This window comes from Phalacrocorax carbo, chromosome 1, assembly GCF_963921805.1.
Source record: "Phalacrocorax carbo chromosome 1, bPhaCar2.1, whole genome shotgun sequence".
Lineage (NCBI taxonomy): Eukaryota > Metazoa > Chordata > Aves > Suliformes > Phalacrocoracidae > Phalacrocorax > Phalacrocorax carbo.
In genome coordinates this window covers 151,882,460-151,906,518 of record NC_087513.1, presented here as the reverse complement: position 1 = coordinate 151,906,518, position 24,059 = coordinate 151,882,460, and the positions used below count along the sequence as shown (strand labels likewise).

At 36.3% G+C, this 24,059-nt stretch overlaps 1 protein-coding gene across 3 annotated transcripts in view; it reads left to right on the top strand.

Annotated features, from left to right (window-relative positions):
* The window catches only part of ATP11A (ATPase phospholipid transporting 11A), a 135,950-nt gene that overhangs the window by 98,816 nt on the left and 13,075 nt on the right, over positions 1–24,059 (top strand). For all 3 annotated transcript variants that reach the window (XM_064440179.1, XM_064440188.1, XM_064440195.1), the window contains exons 13-27: positions 1,108–1,281; positions 3,115–3,278; positions 3,592–3,663; positions 5,406–5,479; positions 5,729–5,832; positions 7,275–7,456; positions 8,129–8,380; positions 10,113–10,287; positions 11,533–11,635; positions 11,888–12,033; positions 13,041–13,100; positions 14,663–14,790; positions 17,018–17,153; positions 22,953–23,018; positions 23,300–23,403. In XM_064440179.1, the coding sequence (XP_064296249.1) occupies positions 1,108–1,281; positions 3,115–3,278; positions 3,592–3,663; positions 5,406–5,479; positions 5,729–5,832; positions 7,275–7,456; positions 8,129–8,380; positions 10,113–10,287; positions 11,533–11,635; positions 11,888–12,033; positions 13,041–13,100; positions 14,663–14,790; positions 17,018–17,153; positions 22,953–23,018; positions 23,300–23,403 (1,940 nt within the window). The remainder of the gene's footprint in view (positions 1–1,107; positions 1,282–3,114; positions 3,279–3,591; positions 3,664–5,405; positions 5,480–5,728; positions 5,833–7,274; positions 7,457–8,128; positions 8,381–10,112; positions 10,288–11,532; positions 11,636–11,887; positions 12,034–13,040; positions 13,101–14,662; positions 14,791–17,017; positions 17,154–22,952; positions 23,019–23,299; positions 23,404–24,059) is intronic.

Sequence of the window (24,059 nt, the reverse complement as noted above, 5' to 3'; positions counted from 1 at the left end):
AACAAGTGTTGATTCCAAAGCAGCACACTGAATGAATAAAAGACCATTGATTGATAGCATTTTGTATCTTGTATAAATGTATTATGAAAATGAACATAGGAGTTGAGATTTAAAAAATCCATATAAATCCTGTCCATTTTGAAAAAAAGTTGAATATGGGTATTGTGTCCACTGGAAAATTTGGCAACTTGCCTTTTCAGATTAATGAATATTCGAAAAGTCAATCTAGGAAGAAAGTTCACTATTTAATAACTTCTGTTACGACTGAGAGCAAAAATTTGTTTTTATTTTGTTTGATGCACTCAATAAATGTCAAAGTTTGTTAAACAATCTGACGAATACTAAATAATTGCCTTACTTCCAGTGTTTAATTCTTATCCTTACATAATGCTCTCAGTTCATCAAATATATATATGCAATTTGTATAGAATACCTATATCCAATATCCAAAATCGAGCTTCTACCAATCTAGCTGTTCTGGTTTATAGTTCAGGTTTTGGTTTTATTTTCAATGTTGTTATCTGTAAATACTGGGACTCATTGTAAAAGATAAAATTAATGAGAAATTCAATGTTGAGACAAAAGGAATGTTTCCAGGGCGCAATAACAGTGCCCATGTGTATAACTGTATGCGACCATTAATCCAGAGTCCTCATTTAAACTAAGACAACTGTAGTGGGGGATTCTGATACCACCTTAAGGACCATCTAACAGTAACTGATCCAAATCTAGGCATGTACATTAAGTAATGATCCCTGGGAAATGGAATTTGTGTGCATTTTGTTTCCATAAATGTCTGTCTTGGAGCGAGAAAGACATTAAGAGTGAAAAAGGAGCTTGAGAGAAGAGTGAAAGTAGGTTAAACACATTATTTATGTGTTATGAGACAAAAGATAGCTTTGCTGATACTCCTGTATGATAAAATCTTTCAGGGCTCACATTTCTGTGGAAGGTGGCTCCCAAAAGAAATTGTTGTCTTCCTTTTCTGAAAGAGCCACCGTAAGGATCTTTAAAGGAGGGTGTAACCCAGTAATCTCAGTTTTGTTAAGAGACCTTGGAAAATCTCTGTTCATATTCCTGCTGTTTTTAATTTGTGCTCATTTGCAGATTGAGTATGTCTTCACAGATAAAACAGGAACATTAACTGAGAACAACATGGAATTTGTAGAATGTTGCATTGAAGGGCACGTTTATGTACCACATGTTATCTGCAATGGCCAAATTCTCCACGATTGTACAGGCATTGATATGATCGATTCTTCTCCAGGGGGAAGTGGAAAGGTATGATAACTCTTTCTAGGTTCTTGTTTTTTTTACAATGAAACATGAAAATTGCACTGTGCTGATGAAGGGAATATTATAAATATAACATCCCGGTATTTCCCTAATCAAAGTAGATAATGGCAGGAAATTGATCACGACATAGACTTTTTCCTTTCCTAGTTTAAAGTAAGATTTAAAGGCTTAAGAGGAAGTTTCCCAACTTAATGCAGCTGTAAAACTGAATTAAATAAAACTGAAAAATATAGAACTTTATCTGGTTAATAGCTGAAGAAATATTATAACTAGTTTCCGTTTAACATGAGCTACAATAGGGAAAACAAGGCAGGAAATTCTTCGGGGGGAAAATGAGTGTTCAGTGCAAACACTGACTTAGTCATCACTGAGTGAAGGTGTGGCCAGATAATGTTTTTTGATCAAATTAAATTACTTTTAAGTGTGACTTAATATAACCACGTCTGAAATGTGCTACACAAAGCATGTATGTGCTGTGGCTTTTTTGCTGCGTAAAGCAAAGTTAGTTGAAAGTTAAGGAGACTTCACCCTGCTCATCAGTTGACATGCATAAATGGGTAGGATAACCGTAGCCAAAGGACAATATATTTTTAAATATATCAATACAGTCTCAAACTGAACTTTGGCCATACCCTTCACTATGGCAAAATAAGGCTGCTTAAAATATGTCGGTGTAATTCAACAGCCTTATGGCTGTCACCCATGGCCCTCTCAATGTGGTCCCAAGGTACACTGTGTTTTTATCTTGGAATTAAAATGACACAGGCAGTTTGTATTGAACAGCACAGAAGAATAAGATTCAGACACAAAGATACAGGTAGAACACAGCCAGGTATCCATGAAATAGAAATCTCTTCCTGGTGTCAGAAGCTGTCATTACCAAACCATCTGAAACTTTATAGAAGTTGTTGCCTCCAGCTGCCAAAATGTCCACCCTCCTTTTACTTTATATAGCTCTGAGAGGTGTTCAAGCCAAGTAAGAAATTGAAATATGTAAAGCCTGCTAATGCTTGTGCTCCAGGTGCTGCGTCCCCCTGTCTGGACTCAGGACTCCTCAAAATGTACCTTGACAAGTATTTAATACAGGTGGTTAAAGTTTAAGCAAAAGTAAGAAAAAAAAAAGCCACCAAAAAAACCCCTTTAGCCACATCTAGGTACACAGAGGAGGCAAAAGATGCACGTTGTCTGTTTTGGACATTAGCAGCTTGACTTGCATGGCAATGCTAGTAGCACTAGCAGCTATTATTCTGTCATTTAGTCATAGACTAAAGAGAAGAGGAGGCTGATGAGAGACCTTATTGCTCTCTGCAACTAACTGAAAGGAGGTTGTAGTGAGGTGGGGGTCGGTCTCTTCTCCCAGGTAACAAGCAATAGGATGAGGGGAAATGTCCTCAAGCTGTGTCGGGGAAGTTTAGATTGGAAATTAGGAAAAATTTCTTTACTGCAAGGGTGGTCAGGCACTGGAAGAGGCTGCCCAGAGAGGTGGTGGAGTCACCATCCCTGGGGGTGTTCAAAAAACGTGTAGACATGGCATTTCAGGGCATGATTTAGGAGACATGGTCGTGTTGGGTTAACAGTTGGACTTGCTGATCCTAGAGGTCTTTTCCAACCTTAATGATTCCATGATTCTATTAAGCAGTTGCGTGGTTACCACTGGGAAAGTCTTGGCTCCCCCTAAAGGGCAGTTGACCTATGACACTGCCTTTATCTGATAACAAATAGGAATCAGCAACATTGCTAACCTTCCAAAAGAAGAGTTTTCAGAGGAATATTTGAAAGTGATCACACATAATGACAACTGTTCCTTTTATTTTTTAGGAAAGAGAGGAACTATTTTTCCGAGCTCTTTGTCTTTGCCACACTGTTCAGGTAAAAGATGATGACAGTGTAGATGGATTGAAGAAAAGCCAGCTCTCAAGAAGATCTTGTATATATATTTCATCATCACCTGATGAAGTTGCTTTAGTTGAAGGAATACAGAGGTATGTGTATAATTTGGTATTATGTAATACTTTTTCAACGTAGAGATGTAATCACTGAAGTTCAAAATCGTTTTCAGCACACAAATTGTGGTAACAAATACCAAATCATCTAGAGCTGATGATTTTCTTAACGTACAGTCATGATTATTCATGTTCAGAAATCAAATAAGAAGTTTGGGGGTTTTTAGGAGGCTTTTTTTGTTTGTTTGTTTTCCTAGAAGATAAGCTCAGTCTTAAATCCTTATGATATCCTTAAACTGGATAATTATATATCTGTTGTATTCATTCTTTTGATGTGTGTTTCACTTTACAGACTTGGTTATACCTATCTAAGGCTGAAGGACAATTTTATGGAGATCTTAAATCGGGAAAATAACATAGAGAAGTGAGTGGTTAAAAAATAACAAAACAGACTGAGTTTTTACGCATATGTTTAATCATTCTTTCCCTACACGTTAATTTTTAGTTAAGAAAAGTCAGAAATTTTACATTTTAGTAGAAAAATTACTAATATTTATAATTTTAACAGATCCTGTAGTTGTTGTATATTTTCATTTAGTCTGATAGTTTGACAGTATATGCAATATGAAATATTAGTATAACAACAAAGGTGTGGTGTGGCATTCATGACCTAATCTAGTAGTTCCTCATAGTTTTACGAACTATAGGTAGTTTTCCTTTGTTATATAATAAATAATATTTTCTTAATAGAAAATGGTATGTACCCTGTTTGTTGTTTACAAATAATCCATATAATTTACAGGAGGGTAATATCAACAGAATAAATTTTTATAGCTGGTTTAAAGAAAATTTAAAACAGATACTGTTTTTTGTCATTTTCCTTTGACATGTAGAATAAATCTTGTAGACCATAATGTGAGTAGTGGTTTCAATAATAAGTAGTACAGCTGTTTAATGGGATGTACATACTTTTGAAAAATGTTACCTTATACATTTCTAGAGGTCTACTGGTTAAGGCTGTTGTACATCTGCGTCTTCCTGCATGTGTACTCTGCTAAACTATACGGGGACTCTTGTACACAAATACAGGAACACTGCTGTTATTCTTCCCCCTATTTAGGGGAATGTGGAGGATTTTTTTCCAAAGGTTACTTCAGACTTCTGTGGCTCAACTCATAAGAACTGGATTCAGTATAATTTGGTGATTTAAGAAAGCACTATAATTATTAGGAATTTTCTCCAAAATGTATCATAGTTTGTAGACGTAGGCCTGATCCAGCTCCCTGTTAGAATCTGTTGTAATTTTTAATGAAATAAACACTGTGGCCTTGCATAGGTTTGAATCCCAGGATGTTGTAAGGACTTCTAACTGAATGGTCTAATTAAATAAGCAGATCTATTTTATAAGCAAAATATTAACAGATGAATCCTGAAGAGATTGGGAATAATGATTGGGGTACTTAGGTTTGTGCTGGAAAAAGGGGGGTTCTCTCAGATGCAAGGAAATAGGTAAGAGAGTAAATGACAGAAGTATATAAACTGATGAATGATACAGAAGCAGCACAAGAGGAGCTTGTGTTCATTTTTCCTCCTAGAAAGGAGAGGAGGAGCATGGGATAAAATCAAATAATAAGAACAATGGCAAATATAAAACCAGTAAAAAGAAATGTGTTTTCACCTGAATAACTTGTCAATCGACCCTTGAGCAAGATTGATGAAATTAAACAGGCACTTTTGGGAGATAGGAATAGTAAAAATTAGAAAAATACTAAATAAAGACTTGCATGTAAACACCTACGCATTTCAAGTTCTGAGGCTATGCCCAGGTATTATAGGAAGGAATTTACTTACTTCATAAGCAGTATGGTGCTCTACTGCAAGGTTTCTAGTCTTCTGCTTAAATGAATTATATTGGCTAGACGTCCAAAGATGCTTATGAACATCATGCAGACAAATTCTGTTTCAAGTAATTAGGAGCTAAGGGCCTCCCTTATTTATTATTGTAACCTGCTGTTTCATTCTGTACTAGTTCCATATTCCACAGTACTCAACATAATTTTCCATGTTAGAAGTCATGTTTTATTTGATATGCTTGAAGTTGTAATAATTGGTTGAGGGATCAGGAAAAGTAGAGTTGTTTAAATAAAAATTCTGTTTCTGTTTCAGGTTTGAATTATTAGAGGTTTTGAGTTTTGATTCTGTAAGACGGCGAATGAGTGTAATTGTTAAATCTTCAACAGGTAGGGCTGTGACATTCTGTTCCTTCTTAGATGTTTTTGTTTCACTTGAATTCATTTCAGGTTTATCAAAGTGTTAGGCACACAGACTGTGATTAATACTTTTCTTCATTAAAAAGGGGACTGGGTACCAGCGTGAATGCAAATATTATTTAAAAAAAAAAGAAATATTTTTGAAGAAAGTAATTTAAATTTTTTTTAAAAAAAAAGATATATGTAGCCATTTTGAATTCCATATGCTGTCTCTTTTAGGTGATATATTTCTGTTTTGTAAAGGAGCAGATTCTTCCATATTTCCTAGGGTTAAAGAAGGCAAAATTGACCAAATACGATCCAGAGTTGAACGCAATGCAGTGGTAAGATTCCATTTTCTTGATCTGTTCATGTGATTTCAGTGTCAAAAAAAAAAAAAAAATCTTAAGTGACCTGACCTCCTGCTTGATCTGGTAACAGATTTGTCTTCCCAGGCACCGAGATTATTCTATGCCAAAGTACACGCAGGCTGTATGTGTAGCAGTCTGTGTTACTCCCTTATTTGAATCTGTCCTCCATCTCGTCTTCCAAATGGTGGTTGTGGTGAGATGTGAACGCGTTAGATATGCACAACTGTATGTTTTACCAGAGGTCATCAATTAGCTTTTTAGTGTGGCATTTTCACAACTGTGGTGGTTTGAATTAACTTTTGAAAGAAAGTGGAAAAACTTTACTGAAAATTTCACCCCTGCTTTCAGTTCCCAGAATTAGCAATTGTGATTTGTTGCCTTTGATTGCTTTACAAGCTCTTAAAAAAAAAAAGAAAATTCAGTAGACCAAAGTGTAGCAGCAAACAGGCTTCTTATGGGGAAACAGTGCAGTGATCATCCTTATACTTAAAATTTTGCTGGCTAAAAATGAACTGTGAACTACCTCATGACCTCTAAAAGAAATTCAGAACTTGGCTTTACCTAAAAGGTAGTATTTGGAGTTGTAAAATACTGAATTTTGTTGTGTCCAAAAACATATAGAACCCATTGCAATGGAATATGACTGCCAGTCTTATAAATAGGATAAAATTTGCTGCCATCCAGTTCTCAAACTGAAAACAAACAGCTTTTTTATCACTTCTCCTTCTTGGAATGGTAATAAGTAACTATACAAAGACCTACTGGATTAAAGTTTATGAAGATAAAGTGCCAGTTAAATGGTTTTGTGAGAGGCAAAATATTTGAGGTGGCAAAAATTCCATTCTGTGTTGTAGCAGGTTTTTCCCGCCTTGCTCAGTCTATATATTCCCTTTCTTATTCATCACACAGTCCGAAAGTCTGATCCAGTCTGAAACACCCACAGCTAAATTCTAGTATTCACTTGAGTGGAATGGCACAGTTGGATTTTCACTTTCAACACTGTCTGTGATGTTTTGTCCCTGTCTCTGCTGCAACACAGTGTCAAAATCAGACCCTGCAGAGCTACTGCTTATATTATTGTGATTTATTCCAACTCATCCTGCTTAATTATACACATAGGGAAGGAGACTTTTACCTTGACTCTCCTTTCCCTGGTAATCTCATACGTCCAGTTAGGTGCCCGAGGTTTGTCCCTCAGATTGTAACTGCTTCCAGGGCAGCACAGAATCAAGGTGACCCATATTCTAGCCTAGACTATACTGTGCTATACTAACTTCGCTATAAAAGTGAATAGTGGGACTCTTCATCTTAACTGTAAAATCATTCCAATTTTTCAAATATTCCAGTGTAAACACCAGCAAGAAATTTAAGAGTTTTCTAAGAGGCATTTTCTTTCTTTTCATTACATTCTTTAGGAGGGACTGCGAACCTTGTGTGTTGCATATAAAAAGCTCACAGCAGAAGAATATAGCAATGCACAGAAGCTGCTTCAGAATGCAAAGTTGGCCCTCCAGGACCGGGAAAAGAAATTGGCAGAAGTGTATGAGAAGATAGAAAGGGATTTTATTTTACTTGGTGCTACAGCTGTTGAAGATCGGTTAGTACATTCATAGTTGTTTATGTTTAATGATGTTACCAAAGTAATTGAAGACTCTCTTGTAACTTTTTTCTGGATTAGAGGTTTATTTGAAAAACCCTTTCTTTGAATTAATTCCATACGCTTAGCTTACTAAAGTTACAGATGGTAGCTTTATAATTTAGTAAGCTAGTGACAATAGTTAAGTGTACAAAAATCAGAATATTCAAGCCATTTGCATGCAGTCTGTGTTGTGCCTTGTTGTACAAATTGTAGGGAAAAGTTTTGATGGAAAGAACTACAAAATGGGTATTGAGGAAATGAAGGAAGAATCTTTAGGTCTCAAAAAATAATCAAAAACTGTCTGTTAAAACTGGGAGGTGACTAGTAACTCAGCAGTACTTCACTGTTTGATGTCATTAGCTGAAAGCACTGAAAATATTTTAAGTGCCTGAGAAATGAAGCATCTTGTCTTTTAGGCTATATAAATGAAAGGTGAAACTTTGAGTACTTTGAAAGTGTCAAACCTAGTTGTTTATAATGTACCGCTCCCCAAAACATTCTTAGATTCACACCTTGGGGAAATCCTTATATTGAAATGTTTTATTTGGTTATGGAACCCTTTCACAGCAACCTCTGAATTTCTCATTTCCAAGCAATCTATCAATGTATGTTGTCAATTGACTTCCACAGACTACAAGAAAAAGCTGCTGACACTATTGAAGCACTCCAGAAAGCTGGAATTAAAGTTTGGGTTCTGACGGGAGACAAAATGGAGACTGCTGCAGCTACTTGCTATGCTTGCAAACTGTTCCGGAGAAATACACAAATACTTGAGCTAACCACAAAGAAAATTGAGGAACAGAGTTTACATGATGTGCTTTTTGACCTAAGCAAAACTGTCCTAAGACACAGTGGCAGCTTAACCAGGGATACTTTCTCAGGGTAAGGAAAAAGTTGAATTTTCAAGCCAGGAATGGGCTTTTGTGCGTTTCGTAAACAATTAAATGATTGATCGATTAACTTAAGAGCTGCAATGTACTGTGTTTCAGTTTCTGTTGTTAAAGTGTGAATTATTGTATGGCAATCAAGTATAAGTTGGTTCCACATAAGTTTAAATTTTCAGTCATAGTCCTTTCTCCATCTCATTTCTGGTACTGCTTTAATTGTTAAAAATTACAACTGACATTGTGATTATATATTTTTCCACTGCAAAATATATTTATTCTTGGCAAAAATTATTGTAAAGCAAAATACTGTTTCTAACTTTTAAAAAGGAAGCAGATATGATCTATTCCTGTAATCAGAGTTAGCATGTGATGTGACTTTCTTGATAAGGCCAAGGCCACAGAGAGCAACAATACATGGCCCCACTGTGCTATTTTTAGGGAAGATTATGCTACATTTACAGACAGGTGAGAGACAACAGCATAGTTCTTAATCTTCTGGTGTGCTTAAAAGTAGTTAAAGTGCCCTAAATTATAAAGAAATCATTGACTTCTGTGTATTTCGAATATCCATAGAAGGATAGGTATCATGTATACAGAAGTGATTTCCTTGAAACATAACTTGGAATAAGATAGTAAATGGCATTAAAAAGCAAAAAACAGGTGTAATGTAAATTATGCCTTATGCAGATAGTAGATGAGGCTACTTATATGAAGCTTAATAGCTGGTACACATTACTTGCCTTTTTTTTTCCCCACTGTAAAAACATAAGCATTGGATTCTAAATCATTTTTCTCATCTTAAGTTGCTAAGAAAAGCAGTTACTGGTCTTCCAGACATAATGGTGCATATTTGCTTTGTTTTTCTTTTTAATATGGAGCCAGTTAGCAAGTACATTTTATATCCCTTTGTACTAAGTTCCTAGGAAAGGGACAGCAAACCAACAGGCATTTGTGATATTATTTTAGCAGAGTTTCTAAAACTCTTCACCTTACAGCTTGAGACTCTGGGCCAGAGTATTTTTCTTAGCACTCCTTATACTTTAAACCTCATTAGTTGAATCAAGAACACTTGTATTTTCAGTTAAATCATATTTCTCTGTCATCTGTACCACATTTAGCTTAAGTCCCACAGGTCCACTGGACTTAGCCACCACACTAAACCCAAAGTATAGGTACTGTAAACGTAGGCAGTGGCTTTATCTCACCAGGCCAACATGTCTTTTTTTTTTTTAGGCATTTCCTTCAAAGCATGGTTTACTTCCTTAAATGTAGACCCTTGAAAAACAATGTTATTTTCTTAATCAAAGTAAATTTCAGAGTACCAAAAAGCCTTTCCCTTTAACTTTTTTCTGGATGATTTGGAATGTGCCACAAAATTAACTTTCTTCCTGCAGCTCAGTTTACCTCACTGCAGTTCTTGGAGCCCTTTCAAACCAACCAAAAGGTCATTAATTATACACTTGTACTCACTGGTGAAGTCACTCAGGTGTCAGATTTCTGTCTTTGAACTGGTGAAGCACTGAATATTTTCAACATAATCCAGAATTTTAAAATGTCATAAATAGCAGCCCTATACAAGGAATTTCCTTTAGAAGTATGTTAATTTTGCAATATTCCATAGTCGTTATTTTTTCATTAATTAATTTTCACAAAAGAACTGTTGCCAAATTTAAAATATCTCTGATAATTTTGCAGTGACTCTTAGTTTATATTTTATCCCTGCACAGACTTTCAACTGATATGCAAGATTATGGTTTAATTATTGATGGAGCAGCATTATCATTAATAATGAAGCCAAGACAAGATGGGAGCTCTGGTAACTACAGAGAGCTCTTTCTTGAAATTTGCAGGAACTGCAGTGCAGTGTTATGCTGTCGAATGGCACCTCTGCAAAAAGCACAGGTTTGTATTTCGTTTTGTAATTGTTTGTTAGCTGTGCACAGATGAAAATATTGAAAGTTAATATTCTGTATGACTTAATATTCTGTATGATAACTGAAAATGTTACCATTCACTTTTGTATCTTCTAAAATGAAAAAAGCAAAAAAAAAAAAAAAAGGGAAAACTTCTACTGGCAAGCAATTTAGATAATGATACACTAGAACGGCGCCCAGCTGTGCACCTGAATTTGATTTATGTACATATTGTGCAAATTTTATGGTTGGTACATGCTGATAAATGAACATATTTAATGATCTGAACTAATTGCTTCCTTTTTAATGTAACAAGCTTTGAATAGCGTACTATCTGTTGATTCCACAAGAACCTGCATTATTTATTACTGTAGAGTGGTATTTCTTCTCTATTTTTAACACAAGTGGGAAGCCAAGAAAGAAGAATCCAGACAGAAAAATGGGTGCATTATCACTTTTAAATGCTTCTTGACTGTTGTATGCTAGTTTGTATCAAGTAAAAACATAGCCTTCCATTGCTGAAACATCTCAATATTGCTGAAGAACTTTTAAAGGAAACAAACATTGGAATATATGCTTCTTTTTTTCTTTCAAACTATCATGTCTGTTTCTCAGTGCTCACACACAGCCCTTATTAATCTTGACAAATATATTTAGCCAGCACTTTTAACTGTCTGGAAGTTTGTAGTTTTTATTTGCAGCTGACTCAGTACCAAATTTACGGAGGTGATCACTTATAATGGAGAGATTTGAAGTAAAATTTTTTTATAGTTACTATGTCAACAGTTCTTAGATATATGCAGAGTCCTATTATCTTTGCTTAAATAGTAAGAAAAACTTTCAGCACAGTTAAAGAATCTTTCAGTCTTTAGTTTAAGGATTTCTTTTGAAATTGTACACTTCGTCTCTGGAACCCTTTCAATTTATTAATGCACTTAGACAGTATTAAGCAACCTCAACATCATTTTCCTTTCTCCTGCTCTTCCTTCTTCCTGTGCACCTCTCCCAAAATATGGAATTATTTGAAAAATGTTGTTTTATATTTGGAACAAATACTTTTAATATGAAGAAACTACTGTGATCTTTATGCATGGTGGTTGTGTTGGGTAATATTGGTTTTGTGTCCCTTCACAGAATTTCTTATATAAGTGTTGCTTATTTTTAATTAATCATATGCTCATGCAAAAGAAGCAAACCATTACAGAGAAGAGTTTTTAACACTATTTTTTTCCAGATTGTAAAATTGATTAAGTTATCAAAGGAGCATCCTATCACATTAGCAATTGGTGATGGAGCAAATGATGTCAGTATGATTCTAGAAGCACATGTTGGTATAGGTAAGTGTGCTTTTTAGAATATTAGTTCAAGTGAAATGACAAAACACATTTACTTCTAAAAAACAGGCAGTCTCAAAGAATCAGGTTATAAGTTTTATAGACAACTTTTAGTGAATTTACCCCAGGAATTTTGAGATACAGTGGTGCTCTCTTATTGATCATTGTCATAGCATTATTATATAATTTTTCAAATAATTGTACCTTTGAAATAGTTTTTCAGTTATTAAACAGCTGCTTAACTTTTTTTTAAAGGAATCATTGGCAAAGAAGGTCGTCAAGCAGCGAGAAACAGTGACTATGCAATACCTAAATTTAAACATTTGAAAAAAATGTTGCTTGTTCATGGGCATTTTTATTATGTTAGGATATCTGAACTTGTGCAATACTTCTTTTATAAGGTAGGAGAATGCTTATTCTAATTACATAAATCTCAAAAACTTAAATGGTAGTATCTGACTATATACAGTCTGTGCAGTCAATGGTACAAAAATGCAGTAATTCCGTAAAGAGATTTTGTTGAATGCCAGATGCAAAGCTGCAATAGGATTATAGTTTTTATCCAGACCATGAAGTGAAATAGCTTTTATGTAGATATACTGTGTAATCTATGATATGTTTAAAAGCAGAATTTGCCTTGTCTGTTTTTTTTCTATTCTCCTCCCCCCCCCCCCCCCCCCCCCCCCCCCCACAAATTCTGGCACAGACTCTTCTACTTATTTTGAGTACCTTTTGGGTTCTCTCTACAATAGCCTTTTAGATCAAGTTGGAAGTAGTATTTCAGAAATTAGCATAACTTAATTTACATTAGTTTCTAAATTCATTAGGATAGTGTAGGTGGGGGAAGTCTATAATATGCATCCCCCTGTTTAGACAGTTTTGTTATGTCTAAACAGTTGTAATCCAATCAAAGTTCTTTCAGTAAGCAATGGAAGATTATAGAAAGGAACTGTCAGAAGATAGTTCAAGGTCTTAGTGTTTGACTGTCCTGTAGTTAGGAGAGGATAAAGTTTGGGGTCTGAGCTAGAAACATCTTAAAATTACTTCGCTGGGAACCATGCTAAGAGAGTATCCATGCTTGCTTATCACAGTTTGTGTCCTACTGTGGATTGTACCTTATTTGCCTCACCTTAACTGAGCTGTGCTCCTGGATTGCAAAATTCTTTGCCCTTGAATTTTGAAACTGTAGCATTATAAGTTTGCTTTCAAAATATTTTAAGTACTTTTCTTACCAGTACTACTGTAACATGAGGATGTTGATGTTTAATGTATACAGCTCTTTCTACTGTTCCTGTAGTGTCTACTATTACTAGTGTTATGGAACTATGATATACATAGCTATAGCATTGTACAGCATATAAACTAGTGCTTATATTTCACTTGACAACTCTGTCTCTTTGTCTTTCAGAATGTCTGCTTCATTTTTCCTCAGTTTTTATATCAGTTCTTCTGTGGGTTTTCACAGCAGGTTAGTTCTTTTTCCCCTCACTGCCATGTTTTCTCTTTGGCTTTTTTTTGGTTTTTTTTTAAAGGGATCCTTTAACACTGCACCTGTTGAGCTGAAAAAATTTCTAGGTTAGTTTACACATTTTAAAAAGAAGAGCGTCCCTTTCAGTTCATATGGTTTTCAGTGGTAATTGCAGTTAAGTTACAGGAATCAATTTTATGAAGTATCGTAAAAGCAATGCTTATTTTCAGAGTCAAAGAATACAAGAAACCAAATTTCGGAAATGGTAATGCAAAGTGAAATGTCTGTTAGGTTTAAGCTTATTGAATGTGGACAGAGGCAATCCTGAAAGATAAGTAGTTTAACTAGTTGTTCATGTTTAGAATTCAGAATGAAAATGGAAGAATACACTAGTCTTCTCTGGGGTTTGCAGGTATGAATTGCAAACTTCAGACAGTTAAAAAGGAAAAATAAACACAGAAAGATAGAGGAAAAGTGAACTGCTGCTCACCAGAAAAGTGGCATCATTCAGGAGAGGATCCAATATTCTCCTTTATAAATTTTTGTTTGGTTGGTTTTCCTCTTTGCTGTTGTCTAATTTGTGCAGGAAAATCTACCTCTTCTTTCTTCTGAATGAGAGAGCAAAAAACAAAGGAACGAATGACTGGACTTGGACAAAAAGAGGATTAAGTTTTCAGGATTAAATTGGGCAGGAGGAGGATTTACTTGGCAGAAAATAGTACTGTTGCTTTGAATTTGTGGAATGTCTCAAAAAAAAGCTCCAGGAGGAGTGAAAATGACAGAACTAATTTTTTTGGTCTGTTTTGGTTTTGACTTCAAATGACCATTGAAAACTTTGTAGGTTTTTATCAAGTATTATTAGGATTTAGATATGAAAGCATGTGTTGATGAAAATTTAGTTGTAAGATTTCCTGTTGTTTTAAGTGCTAAATATAATTCTGAAGGGGTTTCGACAGCAATTTTTACAGCATAAATGATCACCAAATAGGTTTTGGGAAATAAATGACTCTATAGAGTGATGTGCTAAGTTTGAATGCTAGTTAAAATGTTGATACACACACAGAAAAGTAGTTCAGAGGGAAAAAGAATCAAAGATATGTTGGAGTGTTTCTTTGTACAGCACATTGCAGTCACTCACAGCTGAAAAACCTCTGGAGTACTCCCCCCTTCCTCCCTATGTGTCTCCATGTCATATAGACATGGAGGAAATAGGAGATGGGAGTGGATGTGCCAGAGACAAATTTCTGCCTCAACAGGAATCTACTGTTGTTCACTTTGGGTAGTTTGGAGTTGGTCTTACAGTTGAAATGATAGGAGGGGCTGATATGTGGACCAGACTATTAAATCAATCTTTTAGTTGACCCTTTGTCCTCTAGATGAATGGGGTACAAGTGCAGAGTTGTGTCTTGGATCAGTTAGAAGCTGTTCAGGGATATTTGCCTCTATTTTGAAGGGCTATAGTTCTGTTTTTTCTGAGGAAGTTGACTAATTCTAAGTCATGTCATGCAGTGGATCCTGTTTTAACATTAAAACTATCTGATTTAATTCTTTTCCATCTACAGACTTTATACGATACTGCGTATCTAACACTGTACAATATCAGCTTCACTTCCCTTCCTATCCTCTTGTATGGTCTAATGGAACAACATGTCAGTGCAGAGACACTCAAGAGAGAGCCTTCCCTGTACAGGTAAAATTAATACATTACACCCCAAAGTTTGACAGTTCAACTGTGGAATCTAGCTCTGTTATAACCAAAGTCCTCAGGAATTCTGTACAAGGTTGCAGTAGAACATCAGATACACTGCAACAGAAGGGTTGAAGACCACGTGCACAGTCTATAAACTACAATATATAAACTTGTATTTTTACATGCATATTTACATACTGCAGTCCACACCATTTGTTTGCTACACTAGTGAGTGAGAGCAAAATAGAAATTACTTGTTCTACAAATCAAAATTTTATTTATTTTAGTACTCTCTATTTCCTCTAGCCACAGGGAACTGAAGTATTTTAAAAAGAGGAAGTACACTGCTTCTTCTATGTATATGTTTTATTCTGAAAGAAAAGAGGACTGAGTGGTAGTGTTGTATCATAGGATGTGCAGTGTCCAACATTGTCCTCTGCATGTTGTTGACTCACTTCCGTGCATTGAAATTGTGACTGGTTTAGCCACTTGAAATACAGTTCTTGACCATTAACTGCATGTGGCCATCTAAATTAGACACAGTGCCCAGTTTTGATTCTTGTAGCTGCAAAACCAGTACAGTTTAGAGTGGTAACAGTAGATAATCAAAGGGAAAACTTTTTGAGATGTAATATTGGATGCCCAAAGGTTGTTTAATGCAGCGATATATTTCTACCTACGAAACTGAAGAGGAATACAAGATATTACTGTTGAAACCCAGTCCCCCCCTTTTTGTTTCCTCTTCTATATTATAAATGTTTTCAGTTTAGAAATGGTCATTCAGAAGACTCTTTTGGTTTTTTGAAAGCTATCAGAGATTATATGGTCAAAAACATTTGGGTTTTGATATCTAATGGAGTCTATTGCTAAGCCGTTTTGGGCAATAGTGCAGTTGTTCTGGGCCAGATGAGGCTATTGTTAGCCACATATGGTTTTGCACTGTATATTGGTAATCTGCACGGAGAAATTATTTCATATGGTCATCAGGCAGTTTTTAAAGTGCATGTGGTGAAAGTATTGGTTGGTAGTAAATGTTTCTGTAATTCAGGGTTCTCATTTCACAGAATCAGAGAGTGGCAGGGGTTGGAAGGGACCTCTGGAGATCATCTTGTCCAACCCCACTGCTTCAGCAGGGGGCGTTTTAATGTCTCCAGGGAAGGAGACTCCACAGCCTCTCTGGGCAGCCTGTGACACTGTTCTGGCACCCTCACAGGAAAGAGGTTTCTTCTCGTATTTGGGTGGAACTTCCTGTGTTCCAGCTTGTGCCCGTTGCCCCTTGGCCTGTCGTTGGGCACCACTGAAAAGAGTCTAGACCCATCATTCTGACTCCCTCCCTTTAGATATTTATAGGTATTGATGAAATCCCCCTCAGCCTTCTCTTCTCCAGGCTGAACACACCCAAGTGTCTCAGCCTTTCCTCATAAGGGAGATGCTCCAGTCCCCTGATCATCTTGGTAGCTCTCTGCTGGACTTGCTCAAGCAATTCCACGTCCTTCTTAAACTGGGGGGCCCAAAACTGGACACAGCGCTCCAGATGTGGTCTCGTTTAACTGTGTTCTCATTTATTCTGATGTGCTTTATGATATATACCAAGTTGATAGATACTCATTCGATGGGCAAGAACTGAAGTTGTAATATTTAGATTTTTCTGTAATAAGAAAGTGCATGCTAGTGAACAGTTCTACTGTTGACCAGTCCCAGTATTTTTCGTGGGAAAATACTCAAGAAATCCAGTTTGACCTGAAGCTTCAACTCAACTGCAAAATCCTTGTTTTGCATGTTCCACATAAAATTAATATTTTGGTTTGTAACAATATTCTGTATAAAAGTACCCCATGGGAAATAAAGCAAAGTATCCAGAGACCTCTAGTGTTTCCATTTGAAACCTGCACATCACATGCACAGCAAATACTGGAAAACAGATACCTTCTGTAAAAAGATTGAAAGGTAAATGGGTGAAGCACAGAGGAATTTACCATACAGTTGAAATAAGCAGAACTACAGGCAGCAGTTAAAAAGGTTTAGTAAAAATTAAATTAAAAAAATAAAGAGGACATGTTCAGGAAGGATTTGTCTGTGAAGTGGTAGACAGTTGTCATGTGGAAATGTGGTGATTTTGCACGCAATATCTTAATTGTTTTTCCCTCAAAAAACAATATGAGTGACATAATTTTTCTAAGCTGTTTGCACATGCTGATAATGAATGCATATTTCTTGTTTTACACAGGGATGTTGCCAAGAATGCTTTGCTCCGCTGGCGTGCATTTATTTATTGGACATTCCTAGGAGTGTTTGATGCTGTGGTATTTTTCTTTGGTGCCTATTTCTTGTTTGACAACACGGTTGTGACCAGCAATGGACAGGTTAGTGTTGGATTTGATCAAAGGTAATTTTTTGTTTTTTAATGTCGAGTGTGCTATGAACATAGTTTTAATTGTTTTCTTGAGGATTTCTAGCACAGATGGTAACTGTTCTATGAGTTATGGTGAGGTAGTTGGCTTATCTGTTTAGCAGTCTGAACTATGCAATAGGAATTCTGTGTATCAGTAAACAGAGGCAAAGGACCAGGTACAACATATGAGAAATATATATGGTAAATTCCAAGTATTCCCTCAGAATTTATGTAAGTAGTAACTTTTCTGTTTTGTGTTTAACATGCATCTGATGAATATCTGATTAACATATCAAGTTACTCTTGGTAGAGTAGTTATGAGCATAAAAGAGCTGAAATTTAACAAGATTAAAATATTTAAAATCTTTTTTACATATGGCAGCTTGAAATAATCTAAACTTGCTTTGCAGTCACATGAATGCAAATTTTAAGAACTTTTGCATTTTATTTATTTTACCCATTGATATTTTGGTCTATTTTATTTGTGTGCTTTTTTTCTTTTTGCTACTTGCTTCTCTTCCTATCCTCAGCTAATGACAACCAGCACTCACATGGTAAGACTATTGTGGATTTGTCATGATATCCATTTCATCTTTCACTGTTCTTTAATTAAACTGTTAAAGAGCAGTTAAGTATTTCCTGTAATTATTTCAAAATACCACTTAAACCTATAGATAGAAATGTTCTTTATTGCTACTTTATTGCTACTTAAAATATAAAGAACATATAGAGACTATAAGGTATATTAAGGTATATGCAGTGTGGTAAAGAGCCATGAACTTTAAAAAACTAAGTAGGCTTTTTGCTTCCTTGAGTTTTGTTGTTTTGTTCTGTGCTTTTCTGTGACCTACATTGTTGCTGACTCTCTCCGCTATAGAAAATTTATTACAGCTTATGCTATAAAGTGCTTGAATGGCTTTAGAAGAGACCCTCAAAGTGAGAGGAAAATAAACTGGCCACAGTTTGGTTGCCTATATGTAACTTACACGTTTGCTAGAAGTGCAATATTCAAGTATCATTAAATACCATCTTTATGACATCTCTCAGGGAAATTAACTTCTAGTGAGTGAGAGAACATTTGTTACAAAGCTTTTCTCAGGACAGAAGGAATTTCCATTAGACACAACTGTACACTGCAGCACTTCTTTTTCTGCTACCATTATGTTCTCTGTTAGATGTTCAAAACTCTGCATTGGCTTATATTTATAGTCCTGAAAAATTAGACTTCTCATAAATGTACACAGTTTGTGAATGGTTTGTATTGCAAATATTCTGACTGTATTCCTTTTTAAAATTTTAGCTGCTTCTGTTGCACGTATTAAATTCTTCTTGATAAAGCTCTAAAGCCAGACTAGTGCCTAATTTCCAAATTTTGAAAGTGTATGTCTACATCTAGATACCCATGTTAATATTTGATAAAATGTATTGCTTGATGAGACATTATGATTCTTGAGTGTCAGAGTGGGTTAGAAAATTCATCATGATTCAGCATGCATGCTTGTGTGTAAGTATAAAACTTAGAGATTTTGAGTTACGATTTGAGATTTAAAGGCTTGAAAATGTTAGTGTTCAGGAATAGTCAGAGATACATATGTGAGCTCAAACATACATGAATGCTAGTTGGTGTTCATGGTTATTTTCAATTATTTAAATTATGCTTATGTCTGGAAAAAGTCAAGGAAGGATTTGAAGATTTGAAAGGTTTACTGCAACAATATGGAACAGGGAAAAGTTAGAAAGCAGGAGAGGGGATAAAAAGGCTGAATGTAATCCTAATATTATAAATTATATAAGATGATGCTGTTTAGGTTCCAAATTCTTAAAATGGGTGTTGAAGCAAAAATTCTTAATTCTTCTTCCCCTCCAGAAATGAACTAATCACCAGTGTTACAAAACTAGTAAAAAGTGAAGAAAATCAATGTCTTTCACTTAGACTGATGGCTGTATCAGACTAAAATTTGCATACCATTAAGCTTGCTTCCAAACATAATCCCCCAGGATGTTTCTCAGTATTTAGAAATCTGTTTGAAACTGTTTGCACGCTGTAGAGTGATGTTACTAGAATAATGGAAAAGCGTACCTTTAATCACTGAGATTTACTTCGTAAATGCCTGTCTCAGTCATTTCATGGTAAACAAAACTAAGATGATAAAGATTTATCTCTTAATTAATTGTTATTAATTAGTGAAATTGCTTTGTGTATAGTGTTCCACTTTGCATATGACGTGGTTGATGTTGTAAAAACACATAGTCAGAGATCAACTACATAAGGAAGGTAAGAAGAAAAGAAGGCACCGTAGAATTAATTGCAGATCGTAAATGTCATCTCAGTTCACCTATGTAATAAAATGTATTTCCTACATGATTTTTTTTTTGTTTTAACATTCAATACGGAGCAGATTGATGTTAAGCTGGGTTTAGAGATAGGTAGGAAAAACTAAGTTAAAAGGAATAACAGAATGGGAAATACAAAACAGCAGAAAGGAAGAGATTAGTAGAATGATGACTTGGAACAATGAAGATACAACAAATACAGTTGCAGAAGGAGGAGGGGAAGACTTGGGTAGGCTGGGAACAGAGCATAGGAAAATACTTTTTAATAAACTAGATGTTAACAAACAGATTTACAAAAGAATGATTCACAGCCTGAAGACATGAGATAGTCAATGCTGAAAATATATAGCGAGTTTTTCTAACTCACACCATCCCATATTGCTCCGCTTACCTTTCTCTGTCCCACATTAGCAGCCTTATGGTGTCTGGTGTCCCTGTGCTATGACCTCGTTTCCTGAGCCAAAAAGATGGGCAGGTGAAGGGTTTGGTTGCAGCCTGATGCTTTCTGTGTAGCCTGACGCACAGATACAGGGAAAGGTTGTTGCAACTTTATTTAATCTAGCAGCCTTTATTGGATATACGGACACAGCTGTTCAGTATGCAGAAACTTCGACAGTAGGCTTTCTGAGAGATGCCAGATACAACATGAGAGCATTGTAAAATTTAACTGTAAGAAGAAAGTCAATAAATGGCATAATTTGAAGTTCCTGAACCAGATTCCTGTCCAGTTTTAACAGCACTGATTTTTTTTAGGGCACGTAGAATATTGTAGCAATGGCATGACCCTATAAAATTGTTATATTACGTATCAAAGTAAAAGGTCAAAATGCCAAAGGATTTCTGCACTTCATCTTGTGTACTGTACACTTGGTCACACATTGAGTAATTTTAAAATAATGAAATGGTTACTTAGGATAACGAACCTTTTGGCCAGTCATTTGTTTATCTTTTAAATTATTTTCTGTTCCCAGTTGATCTGATTATCTCAGCCTAGTTTCCTATAGACTTCTGTCTTGTGGCTGGCTATAGTCTCCATTCAGATTTTTTCTCATGGCAGTACATTTGTGTGATCCCTTGTCCATGTGGATCCCCTGTCATCTAATATTGGGCAAGCTCATATAGAATACTGTAGGTGGGAAGGGACCCTGGAGGTGGCCCAGTTCAACTCCCTGCTTTGTGCGGTTGCTCAAAGCTTCGTCTAGTTTTTTCCAAGTTCTGAATATCTCTGAGGATGGAGATTCCATAACCTTCCTGGGCAACCTTTTCCAATGGTTTTCTGCCTTCATGGGAAAAAAATTTCTCCTAGTACCTAAGCAGAATTTTTCTTATTGTTGAAGAGAGGTCTGTTCCAGTTCATCTTTGTAATTGTTCTTCAAATATTTGTGAACAGCTACAAGGTTGTTCCTTAACCTCCCCTCCACCAGACTAAATAAGTCCTTCAGTCTCTCCTGTCAGGAGAGCTATGGACTGCTAACCACCTTGGCTACCTGCCACTTGATCCTTTCCAATTTTTTCACGTGCCTTCTGAACTCCGGGGCCCAAAAGTGGGCACAGCATTCCAGGTTCAACCTCACTATAGCTGAGTAGATGGGAGTAATAACCTTTCTTCAGTGGCCATGTTCTTCCCAATTACAGCTCAGTTTGCGGTTTCCCTTATGTGTAGGGAGAGCACACTATAGGCTTGTATTCAACCTGGAGTCCCCTGTAACCCCACTGCAACTTCCTTTTCAGCAGGACCATTGCTCAGCCAGTCAGTTCCAATATGTGGCGTTACTCCCCCATAGGTGTAAAACTTTGCACTTTTCCTTATTCGATTTCATAAAATATCTGTTAGCCCACTCCTCAAATCAGTGGAGGTCCCTCTCGATTGAAGCTTTGCCGTTCATTATGTCAGCTGTTCTCTATTTTTCTATCACCTGGATAATTTGCTTACGATACTCTCTGTGTCACCATCCAGGCCACTGACAGAGATACTCAGCAATATCAGTCCCTGATGTAATCAGTTCACTGATCACCAGCAGTCAACCAAGCATCAAGGACATTGATCACTAAATGTTTGAGTCCAGTGGTTCAGCCAGTTTTCAGCTCAAGTAGTAGTCTGTTTACCCAGCCCCTGCTTCCTTATCTTCCAAGTGAGAATGCTGTCGGAGTCAAGTGTCACATGCCTGGCTAAATTCAAAGTAGACTGCATCCAGTGCTCTCCCTCCTTAACTCCTTAACCTGTTGCTCCCATACTGTTGGCTGCTCCTTTTCTTCCCAAGCTTTGCTGTTAAATACTGGGAGCAGGTTTTGCTCATGAAGACTAATATCCAGAATATCGAATACTTCAGTGTTTTCTTTAACACCTTCCACTAGATTGTCCTACAACTCCATCAGTGGACTTACATTTTTCCCTTTGAAACAAGGATGCCTGTAAATATCCCTTTTGTCACCCCCAACACCCCTCACTAATCTTAGTTCGAGCTGGGCTTTGTCTGTGTGATTTTGTTCCTCTGCAGCCAAGTAATGCTTTTATGATACCTGTTTGCTACCTGCCCGTATTGTCATCTCCTGTATGCTCCCATTTTGCCTTTTTGTTCATTGAGAAATGTCCTGCTTGGCCAACTGAGTCGTCTGCTGAAATTTCATGGCTTCCTGCAGAAGAGAGTTCATGAGATCTCAGCAGTTTTCTCTTCCAAAATCATTCAGCTCTCTTGAACACCCTTCTGTTTCATGGGTGCAATGCCCTGAATAAAACCAAGTCTCTTCTCTTAAAATAGAGTGTCCTAACTTGCTTACTTCTCCAACATTTCTCTGGGTCCTAAACTTGGTCATCTCATAGCTGCTGCAGTCAAAGCAATCGTCTGTGACTGCCAGTTCTTCCCTCCATCAGTATTAATGATCATTTCTGTCCACTTGAAAAGCTGAAGTGTTTTTATTTCATTATGCAGATGAGGAGAACATCAACCACAGTTCAAAAATGTTTTATCTTAAAATGTATGTAGAACATTTATGTGCTAACATGGCTTTGGTTATCACATCATTTCTTGTATTGTTAGTCATCTGTATAACATGCTGTTGAACCTCCAAGAAATTGTGGGACACCAAGGACCGCAGAGAAGGGAGATCAGAGAAAAGATTACATCCAAGAAGACTGATGGAATTATTGCAGTTCATTTGTAAATCTCAGTGATTTGTTAACTGCGCTATACTTCATTTTTATTAAGAAACATACCTGTGAACTGTGGGTTTTTTCCTGTCTGTATGAAATCTGAGGTGGCACAAGGGCAAGAAACCAAAACAATTTGCACTGGATAGATCATGTAAGAATTCAGTGTTGTTACTTAAGCGTCAATTCCCAATACAAAGCAATACATAGCTTTAAGAGGTTTATTCTGGACAATGCACGAAGTAGTGGACGATATTATCTGTAACTGCTTTGGACCATTTTTTCTAGGTGTTTGGAAACTGGACCTTTGGAACACTGGTGTTTACTGTGCTTGTATTCACGGTTACATTGAAGGTAAGGTGTGCTGTATTTTATCCACTGAAACTTTCTTAGAGCTTGTTTTCTAGTTGCTGCTTACTTTTATTGGTTTCTCTCTGTGATTGTACTTTGTCGTGTTAGTTTAAATTGGTTTCAATATAGATTTTGCTATCTGCCTTCTTAACTCTGCTCAAAATTGAAAAATGTTTTTTAGCTAATTCTGTGTGGAATCCTTCCCTTTTTTTCATCTCCTGCTGATACTCTGTTGCTGCTAGATAGCAATAACACCGTATAATCTCGTTTGGGTTTTTTTTCAGCTTGCACTAGATACACATTATTGGACGTGGATAAATCACTTCATGATCTGGGGATCACTGGTATTCTACATTATCTTTTCTCTGCTCTGGGGAGGAATTATTTGGTATGAACTCTAAATTGCATCACAAATGTTATTTCAGAAACAGTTGTTGCAAAGTTGTTACATATTTCACTTTTTTGTCCCATACAGAATTAAATTTAGCTTTTATGTATTGCAGAACTCCCAATAGCAGTCACATTCTAAACAAATCAGTAATGGTACAGAATGCTCAGCTCTTCTTTCACTGAATGGCTGCTAAAATATCCTTAGAGAACACTATGAAGAGAAGAATAACAGACTTCAGACTGCCACTGGAGCTATCTCAGTAGAATCAGTCAAAAGTAGTCCAAGGTTTGGTTCAAGTAGCTGAGGCTGTCTATCTGAGGCAAAATGTCACAGAGTAGGTCACAGCTATGCAGTCTAGGGCTAGCCACACATCTACTCGGCTTGTCTTGGAGGGAACTAGCTGTAGCAGTCTGAATTAGGGCCAGGGAGTGGAAGTGTGGATGACCAGGAGTCCCGTGTTTGAGCTCATTATTTGCCCCCTTACTTAGCAAAGTAGATTTACTGTAGATGTCTGAGCACCTACTTGTTCTACTGTTGGTAAGAAGGTTTTTAAGAATTAGTATAACTCTTGTACCTAGCTGATTGAAAGTAGTGGTTTGGGTTTTGTTTTTTTTTTTTCCTATTAAAAAATTCTGTGTACTTGAAACTGAAAT